Source organism: Juglans microcarpa x Juglans regia, chromosome 5S (assembly GCF_004785595.1).
Source record: "Juglans microcarpa x Juglans regia isolate MS1-56 chromosome 5S, Jm3101_v1.0, whole genome shotgun sequence".
NCBI classification, from domain to species: Eukaryota; Viridiplantae; Streptophyta; class Magnoliopsida; order Fagales; family Juglandaceae; genus Juglans; species Juglans microcarpa x Juglans regia.
Window position 1 is genome coordinate 5,902,493 of NC_054603.1, and position 22,853 is coordinate 5,925,345.

The following is a 22,853-nucleotide window of genomic DNA, read 5'->3' on the forward strand; positions in this document are numbered from 1 at the left end:
GGATGAATGATTGCTAGAGCGAAGATCACTAACCCACCCCATAAAGCCTACCGCCACCTCAGTTATTTGTGTGTTGTTTTTAAATAATGGGTTAATGAGAACGATTAGGCTCACCTTTTATTTATCATGAAAGAGGGTAGAATTTAAAAGAGCAATGTTAAATACAGTCTCCATTTAAGAACTGCAATGTAAGCTTAGACAATTTTATCTTTAAAATTACAAAAATATCCCTCCTAAAATGATGTTTTTTCTCATTTAATAAAAGGTCTACACATACAGTCCCCAAGTAGGAACTGCAAATAGAATTTCTCTTGGTAAAATTTTACAAGAATTTCCTGTATTCAAGGGATTACAAATTGTAACAAGAGAGACAACAAAGAGAAAAATAATTGTTGATGTCTTTTGTCCCTAGACAAATTAGCGGTACTAACGGAATCCCGTACCATGCACAGGACTAACAAAAAAAATTGCTCACAAAAGATAGATAACGTTTCTATTTGACAATTTTTTCTCTGCCAACCATCGAAGAAATTTGCTTTTCAGGGACCCAGAACTTGTTTGCGCTTTACTGCAGCCGTATTCAGCACCCGGAGTACGCATTTCAATATCTTGTTTTACAACCGATCGAAAGGAATTTTTCTAGGTCCGGCTCGGTGGCACCAGCTCTGTTTAAACGAGGATCCGACAATCCTAAAGCAGATAATGGTCAGACATTACAAGGACAAAAGATGGCTCGTGGATTGGACCAAGGCAATGGATTAAGCAATACCAATCAAGCAGCACTATATTTCATTTTCTTCTTACATAAACATTTACATTAGAATTCCTAATGAACCTATATTTGATAGTTCATCACTCATTTCATCATGCCTACAAAAATTTGAGCACATCGCTGAAGAGCCTGAAACTTCGGCAGCATGAAAGAACAGCTATGTTCAGTTTTTCAGTCTCATATTATAGCTCTATGATTCGTGGTCACTCACAGGATGATCTGAGACAGTGCCCTCAGATGATACATCCTTGACATCAGGCTGTTCGGTCCCAGGGGGGTCTGATTGAGTTTTGCTAGAATCTCCACTTTCGGTATGGTCTACTTTATCCCCTGGAGTTGAGCCCCATACGTTAAAAGGTACGCTCTGCTCAGCCTTCTTTTTTGAAAATGCATGTTTTGGGTCCGGGAATCCAACTAGGTCAACAGATTTTGACACTTCAAGCTTGCTTTCAACGAAGCTTGAGCTTGTCATGCCAGAAGCAGATGACAAATGTGGGCCCGGAGCAACGCATGATGCTACCAGCTGAAGCACTTCAGGAGACGGGGACAATCCCATGTCTTTTCTCCTCCGTTGGTGTAAATGTGTGGAAGAGGATGATGGGTTCATCATGTTTAAATTGAGAGCAGGCAAGTTCAGATCTGATTCGATCTGTGGAAACCCTGCAGTTCCCATGGTAGATTGTGGATGTAGTGAAAACGGTGGAGCCAATTGAATTAAGCTTGAAGCAGCATTTTCATCATGAAGGTTTCTTTGGAAATCCTGACTCCTTCCAGCAATGTCTGGTGGGACCCGCCTAAACAAATGTGACCTCCATTTCCTTTTCTTCTTTAGACTCCACCTTGGATCCTTTGGTATGGAAGGAGGTGGACCCGGAATCACAAATGGGGGGATGGCTGGCTTCTCTTCTCCGTATAGCAATCGAACGGAATGTGCAATTGCTGATACAGTGGGGGGCAGGTCGGGATCTGGAGGTTTTGCAGGTACACTCACAGCTTCTCGCAGCCAATGGGGTAGCTTGTCCTTTGAAGAACTACTTCCAGCTGCTTCTTCGCCCTTCAAATGTGAAACATTCAGCCTTTTACTGGGATCAGGCAGCAATACTGTATCAACAGATTCGCCACCTCCTAAATTGTGATGGGAATCATGCAAAACATTTAGCGATTTATCTAAGAGACTAGGCAACTTCCCATACTTATCGGGACACCGTTCTTCATCTTTTCTCTGAACATCAAGGCTGCTCGAGGAATTCAAGCCTAAAGAACCCAGACAACTGGCTCCATATGAATTGAGCAGAAACGGCTTGTCAATGGGTACATTTAAAGAAGAAGTTCCTGACCGTTCAAAAGGTCCAGAAGAAGACTCCCCAGGAAGGTTTATCCAATGCTTGTCAAGATTCCAAGTTGGTATAGGTACAAATTGGTCATTTTGCAAACCAAATCGATCAGATGTTTCAAGATGTGGCACACTGGATGCAAGATCACCAAAACCCAATTTCATGTCTGTCAGATGGGTCTGAAACTTAGGGGGTGTAGCAAGTCTACTACCTTGCAAGGCCCGAGCCATCATTCCATCAGAGATGCCAGGAAACATTGAGGATTTGGTAGACTTTGTTGGTTTGGTTGATGTTGGCACTGAAAAAGTTGACCCATCGAAGAGCTTGAGTTGTTCCTCCTCCCACCTTGCTGACAAATCTTCTGACGTTTTATACCTGGAAAATTTTAACCTGGGGTCTCTAAGCACAGACTCCCAATTTCTCCGCCCATGTCTACGAACACCAATCCACAAAAAATCGAGTTCATCTTCAGACCAGCTTTCTATTTTTGATTTCTTTCCAAAAATGTTGCTTGATCCCGACCCTGTCCTCATCATTATGCTTTCAAGCACCTTCCTATGGTTTTCAGGAAACGAGGAAAATGTGGTTGGCCTCTTTCCCAGATCCAATTTGGGCGGTGCCTCCTCCTGCTGATGATATCTCACTGCATCCTGTGCCGGCAATTTTAAGTTGGGCAGCAATGGTATTGTTGGGAGGTCCTGCATAAAGCCATTAACAGCTTCAGGTCTGTTACCTAATGATAAGCTAGGTAAGTAGTCAAGATGTGGACTCGGCATGGTCTTTGCTGAAAGTGGGAATCTAGACCGCATTTTTTCATTAAATGGCAAGCTCGGCAATGCCATCTTTTCTTGAAAATTAGAGAAAGTAGGACCAGAACTTTCTAAACGTTCAGAAGCTTTTCCTTGGACAGCTGGAGGACACTGCAAAGAGAAGGCATGGCGGTTAACATGCAAATATAATGTGAATTACTAGACAGTGTTCACAAACCCTGAACAGGGTATATACATACATATATATATATATATATAGAGAGGGAGAGAGAGAGAGAGAGTACTGGAAAATATAAGGGACAGTTATCCAGGATGCTGGTTTTAAAACGCTGTTGCAAGCCTTCTGCAGATGCATCTGGTTTCTCTGCTTTGTCTAAGGTAGAGTCCTGATTTTTTACATCTGTCTCAATTGAAGTCCTGGAGCAAGGAGCTAGACTGAATGGAAACTCCGGTCCAGTTCCCAGCTTACTTTGTCTGCCATTTGATCTTGACAAGCTCTGATACAACAACTCTGCCTGATTAGTATGGGGAGCACAAAGTCCAAGAACTGGTAACAAGTTACTGGTTAGCACTGAGCTTGTGTAGTTCGTGCTTTGAAGATGATGACTTGGAAGGAAAATGTCAGGAGATGGGTGACCAAGTGGATTAACAGGAAAATCCAGATGACTACTCATTTTGTACTTTGATATTCTGCCCAGCCTTAAAGGCGAGTCAGCCTTATTCTTTGGACTAACTACTGGCTGAACTAATTTGTCATCCTCTAAGTCAATTACTGAAATATTCTCTCTGATAGTTTGATGTAATTTGGTCTCCTCCCCTTCTTTGGGATCAGTGGAAGGGCATTGAGGGACCGAATTAGGTCCAGGCATTCCCTCACCAGGACAAGACTCCTGAAATGCATTCCTCTGAGCAAGCCGTTCCTTTTGTCTGGCACGGAGTTTAGCACTGTCTCAATGAAAAATAGATAGTAAATTGCATAATCCATGATGGCAAAATATTAAAATTCCATAAATACACTTGACTGATCTAGCTAAGGGCAAAGAAAAAAATGCAATCCACACCACAAATATAAAAAACCATTTTTAATATACTCATTGCCAAGTTGTTCTAACAATTTCATAATGAGAAAAGAATAAGCTTCTTTCCCGCCTGCCATTCTCCACTTTTGCCTATCAAATTGATTGAGATTTTATTCCCTTTTGAAAATATCATGTAATAAACTGCTTGAAGTAAATCATTTAGCCATTTTTATTCAAATCAAAACTCTCACTTTTGGGCTTCTTAACAAAAATCAAATCACAGTAGAAAAGAATTTGAACATACAACTTTGCTTTTAGAGCACGTCCTGCTGGCGTATATTCCCGCTCGGGTTCTGGTTCTGGCTCTCGTTCCTCTTCACCACCACTCTGCTTTAACAAACATACAATAATAGCACTGTACATAAGCAAGAAAGAGAAGCAACTTTGCTGCTGGTGCAAGAATGGGGATATTTTTAGTTCTCATAAAATCAATGAGAAAACACACAATTAGCACCCGGATGGTTCAGATGTTTTAATCTGAGACAGAAATTACTCTGCACCATTCTTCAGATGGCCTGATTCGGAATGAAAAACTACAGAAAAGATGATCCAATTCAAATGGGAGGCCAACCAAAACAAAGCAAGTGGAGGTCTGGAGGAAAGATATGACTCCCACAGATTCATCATTGGAAATGGCTTTAAAAAGAGTTATATGCAAATAAGTTACTTCTTTTGCTGCTGTACATGTGAGCGATGTGATTCAGATATATGGGTTAATCAAGCTCGACATTACGCATGTGCTAGCCTGCTCTCCTGCTCTTGACAGACTATTCCTTCTTTTGTAGATTTGACAGGTATCCTCAATCCTAGGTTTTAGTTCTTTTAAGGAATAGGCAATAGTGTGAAAAGCACAATTGCTCATAAAGATGCTAGGATATATATATATATATATTTATAAGTAAACGATTGTATTAATAGGAATAGGCATAGCCCAAGTACACAAGATGTAACACATATCTAGGAAGAAGAAATGGGATTATAGATTCCAACTTGTTAAATGGGATTATCGTAGATAAAGATTGAGCAACTGTTGGAATATCTTTGTCTATAGACTAGATAGTCTCTTCCAATAATAAGGTAAGAACAACTTATCGCAAGGAGTTCGCATGTATCAATACCGAAAACAACCTTTCTAATTCTAGTCACATCTTCATTAAGAATATCACCGACAATTTGAAATATTTAGGAGAATTGGGAAACTTTCATGCTTAGAAGCAGACAGCACATCAAAATACCTCACTCATTGTTCCACTTGGGTGTGGAGTATATGCTTCCCTATAAGAAACAGCTTTCCGCAGGCGCTTCCCTCGACCAAGAGCTGCTTCCTCCTCCACTTGATACTTCTCCCATCTACAAAGTACATAAAAACATATAAGGAGATTCTATATAACAGTTCCAAAACTTTTAGTCCCTATTTGCAAATATCAACGCTCTCCAAGAATAGAAGCCGAGTAGTAGATGAATTAGAAATCAATGGTGCACTCTTCACGTTGAGAAACTTTTCCAGTTCATAGAGTAACCAGCTATGAAACATCCTCTGCTTTGATTTCTTTCTACTATTACTTTTTCTTTTTACGTTTTTTTACAAAAAGGTAAATCTTCTACAAAAAAGTTTCTGATTACTTATAAACAAAATTTAGTTTCAGATGATCAGCTTTTCATTTTCTTCTTACAAGTGGGCATGTTCATTTGTTTTGTTCAGATCCGAGATCAAATGTGGTCTAGCTCTCATCAATTAAAGTCAATTACAATTGTAGGACCTCATATGCTGGCTGCACACAAATCAATACATAACTCGGGCTCAACTAAGTTAATTCAGTTCATGCTTGCTTGGTTAATGCAAGTAATAACATGTGCATATGCTGGATGTGAAATGAGTAATGATATTTATATCAATTCGAAATATCCACGCTAGAATGCAAAAGAAGACAACTGCTAATAAACTTGAGTCACAGATTTGTCAAATTCAGCCCATATACATGTGTGGAATGGACTTGTCTAATGCTTTCAGCACAATATCACCTAACTAGGGTCAGCAAAACCAAAATGAAGCTGGCTCATTTACGGTCTCGGCCACGCTTGAAAGAAAAGTCAAGAGCTTGAACACTGGCCGAATTGCACTAGCCAAGCCTAAACATTCTACTCAGTTTGGCTCGGTTTGTTAGCAGCAGCGCATCCAAAGCTCCCAAATTGATCAAGACGTTTATTTGTATGTTTATATATATAAGGATGGCAGTGGGATGGGTTTAGCAGGTTTCAAGACCTGACTGAACTCTAATAAGATGTGTTTGGGAAAGTTTACATGTGTTTGACACAAGTTTGGGCTTAAATTTTAAAATTGATACAATTTTGACATGTTTAGGTTTTAGGCATTTAGACTTGGAACCCAATCCAATTACATAGTTCAATAACTAACATATTTCTAGGATGAAAATTAAGAAGATCCTAGGTCTTCAATAACCTTTACCCAGCATTTTCTTACTTTCTTACTTTCTTTCTCATCTTACCCCCAACCCCAGGCATATCAAATGTCATATGATAAACTTCAGATGTTTCTTGTTTTTAATTTTCTAGATACACAACCAAAAAAAATATTTTCCAGATAGGTCAAATATTATGAATTTTAATTGACTCTTGATATTAATAATGTTCAAGAGGGTTTTAAAAAGCTTGAACATTTAAACAGGTGACAAGTTCGAGGCAATTTTGGACTATCCCAAACACAATCAATTGCCCATTGTAGCTATAAATTGATATGCCCAAAACCTAACCTGCTGCCCTTTTGTAGATATATATTTATTAAAGCATGACTATAAAGTCATAATTGGATCTGCCAATGCTATCATAATTAGTGTATAGGAGTGGTATGGATCTGGGCTCCATTCTTATATAGGAGTGAGATGGATTTGGCCGGAGTAGGTCCTACATACCCTTAGTGGGTATATGGAGTGGTATTAGAACTTTTTTTTTTTTATAAGTAAAATAAGTATTTATTCATCCAATCAACTGTCAATTACAAAGTCAAAAATGCCCTATTTATGAAGGGGCATTAGAAACTAAGAAATCATGAAAATCCATGCCATTAAAGTCCACAGCAATGGCCCAAGTACAAAGAGTCCTAAAAAATAACGTTTTTAATTCTGCCATAGATCTCTCTTTGTCTTAGAACATTTTCATTGAAAGAGAAAAAGAATTGTCAGAGCAAGTTATGAAAAGGAACTGCCATTACATTTTTTTTAAATTTCCCTCTTGTACTGTGTTTAAATCATTCTCTCTCTCACTCTCTAGAATTTATCAAGTTAAAAATCTAGCTCCATAGGCATGCTATTCTTCATGTCGACACTTGTTTCAAATATTAGCAGTTATTTAGTGATGCAAACTCTGGAACTAACTGGTGACAAGAAGAAACTCCTTACCTCACACGTAAAAGTCTATCCCATTCATTTTCTTCCGTACCAATCACCGCATTATCCTCTTTCCTTTCAGGATTTTGAGCACAGATATCATCAGTAAGAATGGGAGGAGATTCAGCTCCCCCTTGTTCTTCTGTAGGTTCATCATTCCATTCAAGTGCCTGATTAAAAGAACAATCAGAAACATTACAATTTTTTTATAAGTAAAATAAAATTTTATTGAAACAAGTAACATTACAATTTTTTTATAGGCAAATAAAATGTTATTGAATCTGATTAATAGACATAGCCCAAGTACACAGAAAGCATAAAAGAGAAAACACCCAATTAAGCATTAGGTGCTAGAAATGGAAATAAGAAAATCATAAAAACTAGCTCCATTGAAATCAATAAAAGATGCCCATAAGAATAAAGTTTTTTTATTTTATTTTATTTTATTTTTTTACAAGTAAGAGATAAATATTATTGATATGAATGAATAGGCATAGCCCGTGTACATAGGAAGTATACAACCCATAAGAATAAAGTATCGTAAAGAAATCTTCTGAGTTCTTCTAAAGAGTATTCCCTATCTTCAAAACTCTGGTCATTTCGCTCCATCCAAATCCATCACATTAGATGGAACCATCTTCCAAACTGTTGCGACTCGGGGATTACCCTGAAGACCTCTCCAGCTGGCAAGGAGATCCATTGTCCCAAGCATTACTCATGCAAGTCCAATCCTGCCTGAATATATCATCCCATATTGCCCTAGCCTAGCAAGCACGAATGTAGGAGGGGGCCGGGGGCCGCCCCCCAAAAATTTCGAAAAACAAATTATGGGATTATTAGGTAAGTTAAAAACTCGATAAAAGTTGGCCCCCTCAAATTTGATTGTCAGTTGCCTTGCCCCAAATTCGATAAAGCAAATCACATTGTGCAACATTACAAGCATGATGTGCCTTATCATCCAGATCTACAAGACTTGTCCACAATTTCTAATTTATGTCAGGTATTGAATACTACTCAAAAGGCCAGGGATTATTATCTGGTTGATAGATTGATTCAACTTGTCTTGACACTTCCAGTTTCAACGGCAACTACTGAGCGGGCTTTTTTGGCTATGAACATCGTTAAAACAAAGCTTCGAAACAAAATAGAGGATGACTTTCTTAGAGATTATTTGGTAGTCTATATTGAGAAAGAGGTTGCTGAAAGATTTAGCATGGATGCCATAATTGATTAATTTTATTTAATGAAAGAGCGACGAGTCCAATTAGCCTAACCAGGGCTGTAAGGTGGTCGGTCTGGACCAGAAAAACCGATCGGACCGAGACTAAGATAGATAGGTCTCAATCCATGGAATATAGAAATTTTGGTTTTCGGTCCGGTCTCGGGGTGGGGAAAACCCCACCCCGAGACCGGACCGAACCGACCGAATAGGAAAATAAATATATTAAATATATTTTATATTTTTTTATAGGTAAATATTAAATATATTTTTTATATATTATTTATATAATAATTGTATAATTAATTATGTAATTTTCATCTAACCTATCACTATTTACAATATAAAATTTTTTGTAAAATTCCTAAGTTGCAACTTGCAAGTGAGTATAAAGCAATTACAAATATTAATGTAATTAACTAATGTATGATATGAATAGCAATTAACTAACCTACCACCAATTCACCATTAACTAATTACTAACATCTACATCTATGATCTACTTATCAAAAAAAAAAAAAATCTACATCTATGATCTAATTAAAGTTCCTAAATTTTTTGTAAACTACATAAGTTGCAACTAAATATAAAATGTAAAATACCTATGGTCAATGACAATTATTTATTAATCATATACAAAATGTAAAAACAAAAAAGTTTAATATATTGACAATTATCATAATATATTGACATACTCTAAGTTAGTAACAAATTAGCAATTAACATCATAAATATAATTATAATTAATTATTTTTTTAATAAGTTAATTAAATAATCCACATTAAATAGTTTTCTTAATTTTAATTTTACTAATTTAAATAATTTTTTTATTAATTTATGTGCCAAAAAGATAAAAGAAGCACAAGAGTGCCTCTTACTCACTCAAGAATCGGTGCCGTTTAAAATAAGTTATAACCCATCTGTTGAAAGTTGAAAACTTGAAACGGTGCCGTTTAGGATTATTTTCAATCCAAACGGTGCCTTTTCAACCCCCCCCCCCCCCCGCCCCCCGCGCCCGAATCTCGATTCCCATTTTCACTTCTCACTTTCAGACTTTCTCTTCTCTTCTCACGAAAACCCTAGCAGCCCCTCCGCCGCAAACTCGCATCCCCTCCCCTCTCCAGCCAATTCGTCGCATCCCCTCTCCGAGTCTCCAGCCCCTCCGTCACAGCCCCTGCCCGGCCCTCTCCGAGTCTCCATCCCCTTCCCCTAAGGTACAGTTGATTCTTCAGATTCTTATGTCTTTGATGGTTTGTAAGGTTTTCTTTTGTGAGTTTTATATTCTTAGGTTATGTCGATTTTACAATAGCGTGTAACCCAAATACAAATACCTTATTTTGTCTTTATTTTCTTTGTATCAGCAGTGGTATATAAGACAAGACTGGTTCAACTTGTTGTCTAGATCACTTTTATTGTCGTAAATTCATAATATGTAGGCAATTCTTTGGACGTTTGGATGTCCTGTGAAATAAAATTATTCTATTGATTTTCTAGGGACTTTTTAACTTTTTCTCATTGGGGAATTCTATTTGTGTGAATATCATTATTCAATCATTATTGAATTTGTAAGATTTTCTCTGAATCCCATATTTATGCATTGGTCTCATTGATTTGTTTTGTAATTTTGTTATAATTTTTGCTGGACAGCTATTGCTCTTATTTTTCAGTGTTATTTTTCTCTGCTTATATCTTTTTATTTTTCATTAATGATGATCTATTTTTGTTGGCACTTCAAATTAACTGTCGATATTCCACATTTGTTGGAAGCATGATTTAAGTTTCATTTCCACCAACTTTTCCATCTGGTATGTATTCCTTATCTGAAAAATGTTAAGATGTTAAAGGTTTCCCCCTTGTTTGCTGCCTTTTTCTTTTTCTTATTGATTCACAGCTTGAATTATTGAACGTGGGAATTTGCTCTTGTAAAGTTTGTCAGAAGTGGAAGGTCCTAGCTGTGGACAAAAATCTATTATCTATGGTCTAACCTATTCGAGGAGAAATGGGGAGGAGATCATGCTGTGTTCCATGCCCCCTGTTGGTTCAAAATCACTTGTAACTCAGTCATTTATAATTTGTTATATCACTTTATTAGTAGGTGGGTTATGGCTAGAAGGCTAGATGCATGGATTGTAAATTGTAATAATTTTGTATCATTTACTTTACTTTTTTGGGTTTTTTTACTATTTTTTTTCTTTTATTTGGACTCTTGGAGTTGGAGTTGTGGATTTGGAGTTGGAGACTTGGAGTTTGTGTTATAACTTATAGCTAGGTGCCTTTATTTATTTTTTCTTTTTTTATTCGTAGTTTGAAATTTGGATGATTACTGATTAGGGATTTTTTTAAATTTCTTTATCTCTATTTTTTTAAGAGATTTGCTATACATCTGCCTACTGTTCATAGCACACCGCACACTTTCTAACATGTCTTGCTCTTCAAAACACGTGTTTGCCTCTCACATTTTGCATTTGAAATTTTTGCCCCTCCCCTGCGTTCTCCCCTCCGTCAATCTCACCCCACCATCTGGGGCTGCTGAGGAAAAGGGCCGACACAGAGAGAGAGAGAGAGAGACAGAGACAGAGACAGAGAGAGAGAGACAGAGCCATTGCCAAAACCATTGCACTGTCGCCACGTGCAACCCGAGAGCCTCTATTTTAGGAAGTCAAAACAGAGTAAGTTTTCTTGCACCGGTCTTAGCCCTCCTCCATCGTGCACCACCATAGGGAATCACCTCAATAGCACCGTGAAACACCTCTTAGTTTCTCCCATTCACACCACCACTATGCAGCAACAGCGGCATTGATTTCAGAAGCAGAAGAAATGAAAAACTGACACCACCCACCATCAATCGCCATAGGAAAGTGCTTGGACAGTCACAGAGAACACCGATCAGCCACCTTCCGCCATTCCGGTAAACCCACGCCGAGATCCGTCCTCTTCCTTTCGTCATTTCTCTGTTTCTCTTATTCACCATGTTTTCTCGACTTCACAACACCATCCCGGGATCATTACCACGGTCTGGACTCACACCGTCGCAGGATTGAGGGGGCATGAAGATTTTGGGTGAAGGGAGGGGGAACTACAGAAGAAAGGTCATGGGACTGAGATGGGGGGAGTTAGGGCCGTTTAGGGTAGAACCGGTTCACTTGTTAGTGAACCTAGTTCACCTGTAGGGTGTAAGGTGTGAGGTTTGGCACAGTGGTTGATGAGAAGATTTATTCTTTTTTTAAATTTTATTACTATGATTGATAACCTTGTATAAGTTGTTTGGATGGATATAGACAATTTTTTATTTTTTTTTTAGTAAAACCTTTTATTCAAATTTATTTATATAGACAATTTTCCTTTTATGATTATTTTTATTTTCCTTTCAAGTTCTTTTTTGGTATTTTTTGGCTTAAAATTGGATATAATGTTAGTGGGCCGAAAACTAACTAGAATTTTCACTATTGGGCCGAGAAGCACAGGATATTAAGATTGGCCCATTTGGTACTAGGCCGGACCGAAAGGGACCGGTCCGGTCCAAGGTGGGAAAATCCTGGACCTAATGGGTCCGTTCCCAAAAAACCCCTATGGACCGACCGGACTGGACTGAATTCACCCCCAAGCATAACTGATTATATTTTACTTTTTTTAAGCATTCAAACTTGTACTTTAGACAACATGTATTTTTTTAATTATATATATGGAGTTATGTCATATTTTTTATACAAATTTTTACATGTGCCTTCCCCCCCCCCCCCCCTAAATTTTAGATTTATAGCTTCGTCCCTAGCCCTAGCCACCTCAATGAAGTAATAAATGCTCCACATATTCATCACTTCTCTTACATGTTAAGATTATAATTAACAGTAAGAAGGATATCAAATTCAGCACATTGCTTGTCAATATGCACATAGAAACAACTTCCTCTAAAAATTAAAAAATATAAAGGAAAAAAAAGAATGTTAATCTCCAAGCAATCGCAAAGCATAAACAACTACAATGAAAAGAATTTAAATAAATGTCCCTACACTTAGGAGAAGCAGCATTCTAAGAAAGCAAAACGAGTCCCATCAGTGGGCAGTTCCCCGCGCGGGGGGGGGGGGGGGGGGGGGGGGGGGGGGTAGTGTGTGGGCAATGCAAATATATCTCCACAATGTCTTTCAGAAAATAAATGCATTACACCACAAAATTCATATAGTTTTTGTCTCAATGAAACACAACTGACAGAAGCTTTCAACATTTTTTTTAATTAGTGACAAAAGCTTTTTTTGAAAGCTGTTGAAAGACTTTTGCTTTCAACATTACAAAAAAAGGTAGCAATTTTCCGGATGTGAGATTTAACTGTTTACCTCTCCACCCCCCACCCCCGAAAAAGAATAAAACAAAAAACAAAAAAAGAAAAGAAAGATTAAATGTTTACCTTCACTGAGCCAAGCACATCACTTTCCAAATCCCCTTCAGCATTATCACTTGATCCAGACTGAAGATTTGAACGGTCAAGCAGTTTCAAAATAGCATTTTCATCCCACATGATCCTGCTGCTGCTATCTGTACATTTGTCCTGGTACACATCCCCTAGACTACCAGCTCTCTTCCTATGCTTATTGTCTGTATCCACTACTGCCTCGTCTTTGTTAATACTACATTCACCTGTATCTTTCAAATTTGTACTAGGAGAATCGTTAAAAAGTTCTTCTGTTCCCCATTTCAAAATATCTTCCACTTCTTGCTGTGATCCAGACTTATTCACAAAAAGCTGATCAAGCATCAGTTTCTTCTTTGCAAGCTGCAAGATCCGCTCTTCAACACTAGCACGAACTACAAGTCGATATACCAAAAGTCTATTTGACTGTCCAATTCGATGTGCACGATTCATAGCTTGGATATCAGCATGCGGATTGAAATCAGAATCATATATAATGACAGTGTCAGCAGTTGCCAAATTGATCCCAAGACCACAAGACCGTGTTGATAACAAGAAGACAAAGCGACTTTTGTCTTGGTTAAAGCGTGCAATTGCTGTTTGTCGATCAGCCACTGAGACAGAGCCATCCACTCTCTCATATGTTTTAGGCCCAAATTCTATATTCATATAATCTTCAAGGATATCAAGAAGCTTGGTCATCTGTGAGAAAATAAGGATTCTATGACCTTCCTTGTATAGAATCTTAAGCATAGAATGCAACAAAGTCAACTTGGCGGAGGCTTTTATCCGCATTTCATGAAGGAATTCTACCGATCCAGAATCAGGTTCAGTACCAGGTATGAGATATGGGTGATTGCAAACTTTTCTTAACTGCATCACAATATTTAGCATTGATTGCTGGACAACCCCCTTCCCAATATTCCGCAATATTTGATAGTTCTTTGTTAGCATTGCACGATAGTATTCTGCTTGGATGGATGACAACTCTACAGGAACCATTCTTTCAGTCTTAGGGGGAATATTTTGCATTGCATCCTTTTTAAGTCTTCGAAGCATATGCGGAGCAACAAGTTTCTTCAATTCTTCCACTTTTTCAGCAGTTGTAAGATCATTAAACTTCTCTTCAAATGAAGAGAGTGAAGGAAATGAAGCTGGCTGCAAGAAGTTAAGCAAGTTATACATCTCACCGATATTGTTTTGAAGAGGTGTACCAGTCAACAGTACACGATGTTGAAAGGAGAACGAATTGAGCAAGCTAAAAAGCTTACTTCCAGAATTTTTCAGGCGGTGACCTTCATCAACCACAAGAACTTCCCAAGGAACTCCACGCAAATGAGAGGAATCAGCAAGTACCATTTCATATGTAGTTAAAAGAACATTAAATTTATAGGCCGCTGTTTTCTTATTCAAGTCACTTGGATCACTGGCATGCCACTCATATTGGCGAATCATGGATCTTGCTTTTGCACAACCATGATACTCCACAACATTCAAGTTCGGAGCCCATAATGAAAACTCAGCCAGCCAGTTAGGCATTGTGGAAAGTGGAACCAACACTAGACAGGGCAGAGTAGCTTTAAACTCAAAATACAGAGATGAGAGAAAAGCACATGCAGAAACTGTTTTTCCAAGACCCATTTCATCAGCAAGTATCACATTCTTGGATTTATGCCAGCATTTACGCAACCAATTAAGAGCTTCAAGCTGATGGGGAAATAATGAACCTCCTTTTAGTTCCTTAGGTTGCTCTGTGAGAGTTACTATCTCATTTTGCTGACAGTCACCCTTCCTTGTTAAGGCATCCTTGGAAGAGTCTTTCTCCAATGTTTGGCATTCAAATTGATTAAAAAGATCAATCAGGTGCAAAGAATTTTGAAGAACAGATTCATCTAATTTTTCCCAAGTGCATTCATCATAAGGGAGACCTGTCCATTTTACAAAAGCTTCAGCTCTCCTATCTTTGAGATTACGGCGAGCAATCACCCGCTGGGGCTGCTTCCACTGCTCTTCACAGATGTTTATTACAGCTGTCCCATATTTTGCCTTGTAATTTTCTAGCTTTCTCTTTGCCAGAACTTTTAGCTGAGATTCAGAAATCCAGCTATTATGAATATGAGACTTACCTACCCACTTAATTAAAAACTCATACAACACTGTCTCTCTGTCAACACAAGCAGATTCAGCCGGGGTGGCCTTGTGATTTTTCTTGTCTGCAGAGGTTCTCATTTCCATTCCTAAATCTGATTCTTTGTCATCTTTGGTTCCATTAGAGACATGTGTTTCCCATATTTTTGGAACTTCATTGTTACCATGATCTCTCAAACTAACATTAGTATTCTTCTCTGTAACCAACTTTTCATTTGTTTTTTCCAAATCTTCTGTAATTGTAGCAGATTCATCTTGATCTTTGCCATTTACGGTACTCGAATCTGACTCCTTGATTTCTTCATGTAAACAAACCATGGTGTTTCCTCTTTTGCATTCTCTGGATGCAGATCTTCTGTATACATGCATTTTATCGACTTTCATTTCATTCACCATGCTTTCTTCCCTATCACAAGTCTTAACAATATTCTGACAACCCTCATTAAGATTTTCACCAGCCACAACATCTATATCAGTATCACAAGCTGAGTTTTCTTCTGATAGTATGTTTTGATTTTCTGAAATTAGTAAGTCATCAGAACGTAGGTCAACAGTAACAGACACAGGTAAGTGGCGTGAAGAGGCCACGTAATCACCTTGAATTCGACACCCAAGAATCCGATCAACCTGCACATAGATGTATATGAAATTCAAAAATACATCATGAAGTTCACATTTAAACTGCACACAGCATGAAGTCCATATTTAAGACATTAAAACAAGCAATATAACAAATTGTGTGCTGAAGGATTCATTTACCTGCAGAGGTTCAACAGGGATGCCTTCTCCACAGATTACTGCTTCATCCATGTTATCTGCTTTATTCAACTCATGTGACAGGCTTGTTGCTTCCTGCAGAAGTTTCTGCATCAAATCGAATTTATTTACTATCACACTCAAAACAAAAACAACAATGATGATAATAAAAACACTAGTAAAAGTGATAATGACCTCTATCACAAATTACAAATTGTCGAAACGGGTGAGTTTCGGCGAACACAGCAAGAAAATGTAATGTGTGTATATGGCAAAAGTTAAACAGTATCACATTGATATAAAATATTGGATACACAGGAAACAAGTAAATGGTAATCGAAGTGCAAAAAAATGACAGTTTTATGGTACATTCTTATTGTTAAGCAGAATATGAGAATCTATTTAATAGAAATTACAAAAATTACTAAAAAGGTCCAACATAGTGAATCAAGAAATGATCAATTCTGTCAACAAAATCTTAAGCTATTGTGCCATAATTTATTACTAAGCAGTACTTGTTGAGTGCCCGTTCACACACAAACCGCCTTTAGAGACAGAGGAATCAGGATTAATCATAAGTATTTTTTACTTGATGCACTTATAAGTAATAAACATCAGGTAAGTAGGTAAAGAAACAAAGCAAAACAAACAAATGGTTCATATTTGTATGATAACCACCAAGAGAATCTCAGATATCAGAGATTAGATTGATGGGGGGTAAGAAGTGCAACATGATGCTAAGGTTCTGCAGCATATCATATTTGGCATGTTAATATAGCATTCAGTGACTACCATTTTTATTCTCCATGCTTTCAAGTTTTGAGGTGATTTATACACGCATATGATGAAAAGGCATAGATAAACAAAGAACATACACAGGCAGATAAAATAATGATACCTCATCTTTTCTCTGCACATCTAAAATTGTCATTCCTATATCCTCCTTTGACAAAGCGGTGGAAACCCCACGGTGAATAGACTTGCGCTTCTTATGTGACTTACTATTTGCTTTGGATCCACGTTTCTTAGAAGTACTAACTCTAAACTTTCCTTCATTGGTCCTATGCTTCTTTTGGCTGTTATCATCATTGACTTTCTGTTTCCTTTTTCTATGTTCCATGGTGGCAGCACTGATTGCAAGAACAAGTGTTTTCCCAGTAGATACATTGTTTCTAAGTGAAGCAGGCTTCCCCTCAGGAGCTTCATTAGCTGTCTCTGAATTTTTAACTTCAGAATGGGATGAAATTTCCTCAGCAGGAGAGTTTGATTTCCTGTCTGCAGGAGAGTCTGCGGGAGATATATTAGATTTCTTCTCATCATCAACACTCACACAGAATGAATTATCTTCAAGCAGTGCAAGGGATTGATGACTAGGCTTGGTGCTACAGGATACATCTATTTGGGAAGGGACGGGTTTCTGTTCAAGGAATTTGACAGATTTTCCTTTGCTGGAGGACCTTTTCTTTGCAATAATAGAGCTTCCAAAAATCCGTGATACTTTGTCCATGTCAGATGACTGAATTCCAATTTTTGATTTTCCAGTGACTATCTTTGTTCTTGCCCGTTTTGAAATGGTATCAAGTTGGCTCATTGGTTTTAACGGATCACCTTTCTGACAGCAGTTAGGGCATTGCCACTTCCCCATTGGTATGCGCTTCATACAAAAAAATAATTATGTAAACAAACTAGTGAAAGACAATTACTGAGTTTTGGCATCTCTGACTAAAAATAAAATATTAATAAATTGGATAGCACACAAGTCTAGCTCAAAGCTGATGAAATATACCTTCAGAGGAGGATTAAGGCACTCGAGATGATAGGTCCGGGGACAACTATCACAACATAACAAGTTACCGCCAAGATCACAGATCACGCATTCAAAGTAATACTGGAAGACAAATAAATTAAGTATAGAAAAAGCAGGAACTAGTTAGTGAATGCTTAAAAACTGCCAATATTTCACGGGAACAAGAAAGCAAAAGAAGTTACCATTAAAAAGGATATTATCTCAGATGGTATTGAATTGTCTCATCTGGTTACAATAATAATAAAACTTGCTCAAATTACATAAAAGAATGACTAAAGAGAGTGAATAGTAGTGAACTAAACTAAATTTTTTTTTCAAGGTGAGGTTAACACGTTTGCCTCCATCTCTGTTATCAAAAACATTAGAATTGTGACGTGTTGATTTCTCTTCTTTCAGTCGATCACCCCTTCCCCCAAAAAACTTAACATATACAAATACAAACCTTGGAATCAAATCAAAATCTTAACAGCATGGAACCTTGTTTTCAATTAGAGGAAACAAGCTGAATAGTTTTAATTCACAGTAAAAATTAAACATAAATTTTATCAGGAGAGACGAATTTAAGACTTTCAAAGGAGTAATAAACAAAGAAAGGACTCCACATAAAAATATTAAAGCCATCACTTAAATTTGTTTTGATAAGTGAGATAAAAATCTTATTAAGATGAAAAAGGGTGTTCCAGTACACTGGAACTATACAACAATCCACCTAAGAAAGATGTCATCACACAATGATCAAGTAACTCCAAGAACAGCGGTTCTTACCAAGTGCTTCGATTCAGGAGAAAGGGGTACACGCTGTCATGTTAAAATTCATTACAAGTGATTTAGTGTAGGACTTCCAGCAATTGAACTCAAATGTTTGTAAGAGAAAAGCTTTTCAATACATGATCAACGGAGAAAAAGGAGTAAAATCTTGAAAATATTCACAAGAATGATTGACAAAAGCAATCAATCACCCAGCTTTTTCATAGCTAGATTAATAAGCTGCTGCCACAAATAAAAATTTGATGACAGTGACCAGAAATAAACAAGAGAGGAAATGCAAAAAGCGCAAAAGCTCACCCCATCATTCCCTTTCTTCTTGGAAGAAAAACGCTCAGATTTAGTTTCACTCTTCAGCCTGCGTTTGGCCGAAGAAGTATTCTTTGGAGTTTCTGATGCCACAGAACTAACTTCTTTACCATTGGATATAACTGGACCACAAGGGAGTTTTCTCCGTTTGCGCTTCAAGACCCAGTTTCTGTTGATCATTTTACTATTCGATGAACCGTTTTCCTTCATCTCTCAACCCAGATTGTACATGGCGGTCAAATGTTACAGAAGTACATTTTTAGTTGCTTATATGGTTGAAAGGTCAAAGCTTCTGGACAGCATTCTGCTGCAAGACCAAGATGTTATGTTCCTGTATTTAATTATGCAGATTTAGAAGCAAAAGGCAGAAAGATCAAGATAAACAAGTAACAAACATGGAAACACAGAAAAGAAAATGCACAATAACTAAACAAGAGGATCAGAGTTAAACCCCCCCCCCCCCCCCCTAAAAAAAAAAAACAAAAAAAAAAGCAAAAGGTACAACAAATCCAATTGTTGAATCAAGTTAACCATTTAGTTCAAAACATACTTCGTCAAATGCCTACATACACACCAAAAGAAATGATAATGCTGAAATTAAACAATCCAATCACATCAACTTTAGCATGCACACACATTCAACTCATATTAAACCCAGAAGCCCATTTGAGTAACCACTAATTACACAACCTATGACAAAACCCAATTTACCAGTCCCAAGACACCAACTTTTGCACCAAAAATCACAACCCATAAACCCAATATCTCAAAAATCAATCAAAATTCACACCAAAATGAGCATGAATGCAGACATGGGTCAACTGAAATTGCACAAAACAAACATATAGCCACAATAGGTCCGACCAAGAAATGAACAAATAATACATAAAATCAAAGTACCCATATGAATTCAGAAGCTTACCTATCAAATGAATGGATCAAAGAATGATATAGAGAAGACAGTCTCAGGTTGAGAGACAGCGCGAGAAGGAGAAGGAAATAGGTTAGGGTATAGATACTCGGAGATAGATGAGAAATACGAGAAAGAAAGAAAGAGAGTGAACAGAAGATAAACGAATAGAGAGAGAGAGAGAGAGTTTTATTTGAGGGAGAGAAGCATACAAATACGGAATCGCCGGGTCGTAGGACGGGGTTACGCTCTGACATGGCAGCAGAGGGGGAGAGAGAGAGAGAGAGAGAGATAGAGTCTGTGTGTTGGTGTTGTTGATGTTGATGGCGTTGCTGTATGTTGTTGAAGCCCAAAGCACTCAACCACTCATACCTCGCCACGTGGCACAACGGAGACTCTCTCTTGCTCCCCCCTTCTCTCTCTCTCTTCTTGCTGCCTAGCCCCATCATCCCCGTTTTCCTTTTCCTTTTCCTCATTCTCTCTTTTGTCTGCTTTTCTCTCTTCCCCATGTCTCCTTATACTACCACAGAGGGAAAGAGAGAGAGTATCCTCCGCTCTCGCTTTCCTTCTTTCTTTCTTTTCTCATAATAGCCGCCATCATATTTGCTGGGAGTGCTGCATTTTATTTTCTATTAAACTTTTTCATCTGCAGCCTTCTTTAGCTCTCTCTCTCTCCCCTTTTCTTTCATTTATCAGACATTGTTTAATTTCCATTTCGATGGCTTACCCATTCACAGTCACTGCTGACAAAAAAATCCCAGCTGGGCGACTCTGCATTGTGGCCATAGTTAGCGTTGAGGCCCTTCTTTTTTCTATTCTTCAATAAAAGCTGGAAATAGATTAACATGCATGATTAGAGACACTGTTACTGAGTATGAGGAATGCAGGACTGACTAAAAATGACTAAATACGTACATCTGTATGCTTTTTAGGAAAGTTGCATTAGATCTTGCCAAGTGAAACAGATATAGAAAGAGCAATGCAAGGCGTCAGTGAAGGGCTAAAGCGTACTGCTTTTCATTTAATGGGGTTTTTATATACACATGCACACTTTCTGATTGAGGTTACCAACACTTGGAAATTTGAGAGGCTTATTATGGGTAATGGATATTTATTTATGTATAATGTTATTATGTGTAGTCTTGTAGTATGCACTTCCTGCATTCTCCATTTGATAAAAGTTTGAGTTGCAAATTTACTCATTTTTTTAAAAAAAGAATATGTGAGAGTTGTTCATTCTAAAACTGTAAATATCATTTTTCTTTATTTATGTAACTGTGGTCATCATTTAACCCAAATCGATGAAACCACCAAATCTCTCTTGAAATTTTGGAATTCAAACCTATAGTCTTATAGCCACACGATCATATATCCAATTGTCATTATTTAATCCTTTTGGCAGTTTATATAATTTTTTTGTATTTATGCTCAAAAAATGGTTTGGATTAGATTAAAAAGGATCAATAAGATAAGGATAGACCTACGTATTACAACATTTATACGAAAAACTCTCATGACTAAGGGCTTGTTTAGAAAGTGAAATAGGATGAGAATTTTGTGAATAGTAGTGATATAGTTTGAGTTGAATATTTTTTGGGTTTTAGAAAATGAGAGATAAAAAGTTGAATAAAAAATATTATAAAATTAAATATTGTAATAATATAGTTTTATAATATTATTTTTGTTTGGAGATTTGAAAAAGTTAGAATTGTTTTTTATTTTTTACTTGAAAATTTGAAAAAGTTATAATTATTAGTTTGAAAAAATTGTAATAATTGGTTTGAAAATTTTTATATTTAGGAATAAAATGGGATGAGATGAGATGAGATCAGATAAGAATTTTGTGTCTTATCTAAGCCCCAAATCTGCCCAATAATAAATACTATAAAACTCACCTCATATCTATTTTTTCTCAAAATTTTAAAGTTCAGAATAAATATTTGAAGATTCTAATAGTAAAAATAGAATTGAGAAGGAAATGAGCCAACGTGCTGTTAATGAAAGTAATGTTAAACGCAATTTTAAGGTATGTAAATTCTATGCACTCCCTAATTTGAAAAAATTAGCATCTACTATTAAAAAATAATATTTTCATATAGATCTCAAATTTGTCCTTTTTTTCAAAACGAGTGCGCGAGATTTGTACATCTTAAAACTACAAATATTATTTATCTTTTAATGAATTATCTGTTTAATGTAGTTTTTTTTTCTAATTTGAATGAATGTAAGCATACTTGAATGAATCTAAACAGTACCATTAAGGTCATCAAAGCATGCAATCCATATTAAATTGGAGGCATAATATGGATTCCATGGACTTCGGGAAGTGATCATTGGATTGGCATCCAATGTGATTTATTTAAGTTCGAAGGAAGACAATAGTGACACCGTCTAATAATAATAGCTATTGTGATGTTTTTATCAATATTGAAGGCATCATCTTAGCTTTTTTATTTGTTGTATTGCTTGTATAGAAAAATAACCTAAAGTTAATCAATGAAGACAAATGGTTGAAATTTAAATAATCCGCGTTTTTTTTTTAAAATGCTAAATCTATAATAAAATTATATAAAAAAAATAAAGTAAAGAATCATCGTGACTTTTTGTATGATTTGTCATTAAATCAAGTCAACTTATATAGCAGCATTTTATAATTTATTTATAGATTAGATATTTTTTTAATTTAATTTAATTTTATAAGAGGGAGTGGTGACGTGATATGTCAAATTTCAAGATTTTTTTTTTTGGTCATCGTTGGGCCTTTAAGTTCGGTATATTCATCTCCCCTTTGCTCATTTATATGTGTAGAACTATTTTTTTTATTTATTTATTTATTTTCTAATCAAGCATTTTTACATAAAAATAAAGAAAATGTAAGAGTTTAAGGTGGATCATTTTCACTATCAATATACAAGAAGCAACTAGAGATTTTATCTAAAGGTAAGCTTCCAAGAACTTGATTGGTAGTTGTCCATTCCGCAACTAAGTGCGCACATCGATTTTGAGATCGATGGATTTTAGCAAATTTTCATCCTTGTTGATGATAAAAGATACGTTAAATGTTCTCAATGATAGCAGAAACGGTCCAGAAAGGAATGGAGTCTTGGCTCTCAATGGCTGTAAAACCAATTGGGCATCCCTTTCTATTATCGCTAGATTTTGAGAATTGGTCATA

The 22,853-nt window shown here is 36.8% G+C and overlaps 1 protein-coding gene across 9 annotated transcripts; it reads right to left on the reverse strand.

Moving 5' to 3' along the window:
- Window positions 1-758: 758 nt before the first annotated feature.
- LOC121268473 (protein CHROMATIN REMODELING 4-like) lies at window positions 759-20,315 on the reverse strand. Of its 9 annotated transcripts, none has more exons than XM_041172774.1 (12): window positions 19,891-20,315; window positions 18,760-19,072; window positions 18,460-18,492; window positions 17,674-17,775; window positions 16,786-17,541; window positions 15,891-15,995; window positions 12,981-15,758; window positions 7,372-7,529; window positions 5,191-5,305; window positions 4,200-4,285; window positions 3,161-3,821; window positions 759-3,026 (listed from the first exon to the last, which is right to left on the reverse strand). In XM_041172774.1, exons 2-12 carry the CDS (start codon window positions 18,976-18,978, stop codon window positions 963-965), a joined length of 7,077 nt encoding a protein of 2,358 aa, XP_041028708.1. In that variant the 5' UTR covers window positions 18,979-19,072; window positions 19,891-20,315; the 3' UTR covers window positions 759-962. The 9 variants fall into 9 exon arrangements, with proteins under 9 accessions (XP_041028708.1, XP_041028710.1, XP_041028705.1 ...); XM_041172776.1 differs by having other exon boundaries at window positions 15,891-15,983; window positions 19,691-20,315; XM_041172771.1 differs by having other exon boundaries at window positions 19,691-20,315.
- Window positions 20,316-22,853: the final 2,538 nt, after the last annotated feature.

Excerpts from the sequence above, each read along its gene's own strand:
- LOC121268473 (XM_041172774.1), bottom strand. The coding sequence starts at position 18,978 with ATGAAGGAAAACGGTTCATCGAATAGTAAAATGATCAACAGAAACTGG. Across the intron at positions 15,996-16,785 it reads ATGTGCAGAGAAAAGATGAG|AAACTTCTGCAGGAAGCAAC; the intron begins GTATCATTATTT and ends GATTTGATGCAG. Across the intron at positions 3,027-3,160 it reads ACTGTCCCTTATATTTTCCA|TGTCCTCCAGCTGTCCAAGG; the intron begins GTACTCTCTCTC and ends TTCTCTTTGCAG.